This window comes from Lepidochelys kempii, chromosome 1 (genome assembly GCF_965140265.1).
Source record: "Lepidochelys kempii isolate rLepKem1 chromosome 1, rLepKem1.hap2, whole genome shotgun sequence".
Classification (NCBI taxonomy): Eukaryota; Metazoa; Chordata; order Testudines; family Cheloniidae; genus Lepidochelys; species Lepidochelys kempii.
The window spans coordinates 4292467-4298032 of NC_133256.1; the positions used below are offsets into that span (position 1 = coordinate 4292467).

Consider the following 5566-nt stretch of genomic DNA (forward strand, 5'->3'; position numbering starts at 1 on the left):
GACATATATTCATACATAGTAATATCGATTATCTATTCCCTAAAACCATTACCCTTGGCCCAACTTATGACTTCCATGTCCTGCAGTGTACCCTGCAGTTACCGGTCTGTTCCAGACCGATGGTAAACATATTTAATTCAGTTCCCTATTGAGTTCCCCAAAGTCAAGCACAAACAACGCCCCCCCAAATAATAGACTCAATCAAATTAATGAAAAAAAACACACTGTAGCAAGCTAGCAAACTGGCCTTATGGGCTAGAGCTCCCCACTTAATTGCGGGAACTGGGACAAACTGATGGGTGGGATTTCAGTGACATTTGAAGAGATGTGTAACTTGTGAAATCTTCAAATACGTGATAAAAGCTGAAATGTGTAACTTTGCGGAGCAGACGTTCTGCATAAGGTGCATGCAACATCACTGCTTCCAAAAAACTGGTATCCTATCATACAAATGATTGCAAATGAAAGCTTGGTCAAACAATTGACTACACAATTGATCAACAACCAGTGTGAATCACTCCTTCCTCTCACCTTCAGTGTTTAGAGACAATGAAGGCACCCATGGAAATAATTCTCCTGAGCAAAAGTGCCGTTGAAGTTTCCAAGCCTTCAGCATTAAAGAAATGAATGGAAATTTTTAGTTTTGTTTTTCTCATTGTGCTCCAAAGAAGGATTCAGGGAAATGGTAAATGCTGTTTCAAAACTGCTACAATCCAAAGACACAGACCTATCCAAAGCAGCAGGATTACTTCCCAAATCCACTGATCTTGTAGCTACATTTCCAATTGAATTCAAGGAAGCCAAACATTTAACAAGTAAATGATCAGGACAATGGGGCAGAGAAATCAAGTGTGAGGAAAGTGCTTGAGAAAGGCAGAAAGACAGGGGAGCAGCTGATTTAGTGGCATACCAGGGAGGAGAGCAACCAGGAGCTCCAAGGGAGATGAGCTGAGGGAAGGCAGAATTTTTCCCTGAACAACTGCCCAAAAGAGTGAAATGGAGGGGCGGATGGCCTGTGAGGGGCAGGGCAAATGGCAGCCCCCCTTGTCCTCTCAGGGCAGGGAATATGGAGGGGCTGATGGCGTGTGAGAGGAGAGTGGGGGAAAGGCCCCCTTATCCTGGAGTGGGGAAATGGGTGACAGGGTGAGGAGGGGATTGGCGATTGGGGAGAGAGCATTACTGGGCTGGAGAAGGGGCTGCATAATGAGTTCATGGTTGGAATGGGGCTTGATGGAGTAGGAGGAGAATGGATGGATGTGGGGTTGGCTTTGGCTGTTCCTAGGAGGATGTATGTTGTGGCTGCAGAATATACCTGGGGGCGGTGGGAGATTCCCTGGAACTGTGGGGAGATCTGGCTGCTTTGTTTAAGTTGCACAATAAAATAAATTGTTTCTAATCCAGGTAATGGAAAGACTACAAGTTCACTCGCCCATGTGCCGAACAGTACACCCTTGGTGGTGTCGATCCACAATAGTACGTGTGGAATTTTGGTTCCTTATAGCACAGGCATCTCCATGTCTGTCAAGCTGGCACCTTTCACAAGAACTAACGTCTCTTTGAGAAAAAAATATCAGTGTCAAATCCTGACCGAAAGCAAGTCAGTGCCAGTCTCCTGACTCATGCATTACACCATTTACCCCAGCTCTGAGATGGGCGATTGCTGAATGTTGCGAAACATCTTGTGAATTGGGTTACCCCTAAATCCAGGACACTGCACCAGTCGCTGCAGAAATACTTCAAATCATTCATCCTTTAAGTCTTTTCCATTTGTGCTGGTCGAGCTAAAATGTGTAACAATGTGATCAACGGTGATTCCCAATTGATTATCTGTCCTCCAGAGCTTTTACCCACTGGGTTATAAACATTGCTGCACTGTGTGCCTGACAGAGAGAGGGAATGCTGCTGCCCAGGCTGTTCAGGCTCTGCTTCCTCAGGAGTCAAGGATGAACACTCAGCTGCTACTTTCGTGGCTTTGGTAAGTGCGCTGATCACACTGGAGTTATTTCACGGACAGGGACAGGCAGTCTCAACTGCTTGGAACGTTTAATCTGTAACCAATGAGACCTGCACATTCTTATGATCAGCATCGTTATTCGTTGTTGTATATAGGACCCAAACTCCTCGGAAGACAGGTCCCTCCCTTGTGGTGCTTGCAATCTGATGGCCCAGATGGTGCAAACATTACCCTTGTAGCACGGAATTTTCCATGAGTGAAGAACCCAAATCCCAGTGAAAGCCAGCTTGTGTTTTCAGCTCCCTGTGGCACTTTGTCGTAAGTACCATTGACTTGCCTGGGGCTGTGTATGGTAAGAAGGAGCCTCAGCATGGCCATATCGCGTCCCAGCTGTGGTCTATCTAGACCCATAACCTGACTGACAGTCACTAGCACCAGACACTTAACAGGAAGGGGTGCAGTTAACCCTGCATTGGCAAATACTGAATAATCTGACCATAGTTTCTAGACAATCGGAGAGTGTGTGTAACCTCTGAAAGGGTGACTTGCACTCCCTGCATTTCCTGCAGCTTCTGGAGGCATGATGCTTGCTTGGCATATAACACCCTCTGGAGTGTCTGCTCGGATACCATAAGTAGGAAAATGGAGCTGTTTGTCTTTGCTCCAACAAAATGTAATATCAATGAGGGTTTTGCTGGCTAAGGGCCTCTTGGGCCCGTTCACGTCCCTAGGAGTTGTACATAGAACTGAGGATAGGGGTTTTCACAGTAAACTTTGCATATGGCAAAACTCCCGGTTGAGGAATGCTGCCTCTCTCCACAGGGCTGGATCTCACCCAGTGTGAGCAAAGGAGGCATCTAGAATGAAGATAGGACAGAGCTAACATTCACAGAGTTCAGAGGCTCCTTTTCTTTTCGGCCCCTTCCCCTCCAATAATAACATACATAATCATGTACAACAGCGAGGGCATCCTTGTTTACAGCTAAAACACAGCAGAGCTGGATTGTGTTCCCTGTTCGACCACAGCCTCCTTGTGTGGCTTTGGACAAGTCCCTGTCAGTCATCACTGAGTAGTTTCTATGAACGCTTCTCAGCCCATGGACCATTCACAATACACATCATTGTTCTCCTCTCACAGGATTTTTAAATAGCTAAACCATTTACTTTTTTATCATGGATCCAAGCTAAAGTGTTGAGATATGGATCCAGACTGAAATCTTGTTCCAAAATGTACGAGTGTTCTGATCCAGTGTTTTGGTTCAGGTCCACTCTGCTTTTCTTATGTTCCCTTTAATAATGAGTTCATAGAAGTCTTCATATGACAAGCTCCACCAAGGGGAGAGGGTGTGGTCTAGTCTAGTGAAGGGGCACTCTGCTGAGAGCCTGGAGACCTGACTTCTGTCACTGATCTCCTGCGTTACCCTGAACAAGTTGCTTACCTGTTTTGTGTTTCAGTTTCCCCCTCAGTTAAATGAGGATCTACATCCTCCTTCTGATGAGTGTCAATGGGCGTTGAATCAGACCCACTGATACTTGTGCTCTTTTGTAAATCACTTTGAGATTTATAAATGCAAAGCTCTATATAAGAACAGGATATTATTAGTAATGGGATATTATAACTGATCTGGGGATGTGTGAGTACCACCAGGGTTTTTAATCAAGGTACTGACTCCAACCTGTCTGAAGAGCGGGGGCAGAATGGGCCATATTTTCTGTCATGCTGTCACATATTTTCAATCATGTTGCTTTTAATTGTAGGGGATGTGGTTTAAGAAACTGATCAGAACCTCCCCAGTGCATCATGCCAACCTGCAATGAAAGCAACATCAGTCCTGCAAGATTCCTCCTGGCAGGCATCCCAGGGCTGGAAGCTGATGGCCCCTGGATCTCCATCCCTTTCTGTTCCATATACCTTATTGCAATTCTAGGAAACAGTCTGATTCTGTTTGTGATCAAGACAGAGCACAGTCTTCATCAGCCCATGTACATGTTCCTTTCTCTGTTGTCTGTCACTGACCTTGGCTTATCTGTTTCCACCTTGCCAACTATGCTCAGCGTCTTCCTGTTTAACACCAGAGAAATTGTCATTGATGTCTGTCTGACCCAACTTTTGTTTATTCAAACTTTCTCCATGATGGAATCATCCGTACTATTAGCCATGGCATTTGACCGCTTTGTTGCAATACGCCACCCGCTGAGATACGCTTCGACTTTAACCAGTGCAAGGATAGGAAACATAGGGCTGGCGATAATAATCAGGGCTAGTGGTCTGAATATCCCAGCTGTCATTCTTCTCAAGAGGTGGCCATACAGCAAGATTCAACCACTCTCTTATTCATATTGTTTGCATCAAGATGTGATGAAGATGGCCTGCACAGACACTACACCCAGCAGCTTCTATGGTTTGTTTATTCTCTTTTCTTCTCTGGGATTAGACTCAGTGCTCATTGTCTTGTCTTACATCATGATCCTTCAGACTCTATTGAGTATTACGTCCTGGCAAGAGCGTCTCAAGGCTCTAAACACTTGTGTCTCCCACATCTGCGTCACCCTGCTTTTCTACACCCCGCTGATCAGTTTGTCGATGATTCAAAGGTTCAAGAAACAGGCTCTCCCTCAGAGTCAGATTCTTCTGTCTTATCTCCACCTCCTCTTCCCCCCGGTGCTCAATCCCATTGTATACAGCATGAAAACCAAAGAGATTCGTAAACGGATCATGAAGATCTTTCAAAACTATTCCACTAACAGACTCCAATGCGGGCTGTCATAAATATAAAGGGAAGGGTAAATCCCTTTAAAATCCCTCCTGGCCAGGGAAAAATCCTCTCACCTGTAAAGGGTTAAGAAGCTAAAGGTAACCTCGCTGGCACCTGACCAAAATGACCAATGAGGAGACAAGATACTTTCAAAAGCTGGGAGGAGGGAGAGAAACAAAGGTTCTGTGTGTCTGTCGGTATACTGCTTTGCTGGGGATAGACCAGGAATGGAGTCTTAGAACTTTTAGTAAGCAATCTAGCTAGGTATGTGTTAGATTATGATTTCTTTAAATGGCTGAGAAAAGAACTGTGCTGAATAGAATGACTATTTCTGTCTGTGTGTCTTTTTTGTAACTTAAGGTTTTGCCTAGAGGGATTCTCTACATTTTGAATCTAATTACCCTGTAAGGTACCTACCATCCTAATTTTACAGGGGTGATTCCTTTACTCCTATTTACTTCTATTTCTATTAAAAGTCTTCTTGTAAGAAAACTGAATGCTTTTTCCTTGTTCTCAGATCCAAGTGTTTGGGTCTGTGGTCACCTATGCAAATTGGTGAGGATTTTTACCAAACCTTTCCCAGGAAGTGGGGTGCAAGGGTTGGGAGGATTTTGGGGGGAAAGACGTGTCCAAACTACATTTCCCAGTAAACCCAGTTAGAGTTTGGTGGTGGCAGTGGTTATTCCAAGGACAAAAGATAAAATTAATTTGTACCTTGGAGAAGTCTTAACCTAATCTGGTAAAAGTAAGCTTAGGAGGTTTTCATGCAGGTCCCCACATCTGTACCCTAGAGTTCAGAGTGTGGGAGGAACCTTGACAGGGGCACTGATTTGGTCTGTCTAATCTGTCTCTCTCA

General features: G+C 44.7%; 1 protein-coding gene across 1 annotated transcript; it reads left to right on the forward strand.

Moving 5' to 3' along the window:
- Window positions 1–3755: 3755 nt before the first annotated feature.
- LOC140905588 (olfactory receptor 51G2-like) lies at window positions 3756–4724 on the forward strand. The gene has a single exon (XM_073329108.1). It carries the CDS (start codon window positions 3756–3758, stop codon window positions 4722–4724), a length of 969 nt encoding a protein of 322 aa, XP_073185209.1.
- The last annotated feature ends 842 nt before the right edge of the window (window positions 4725–5566 follow it).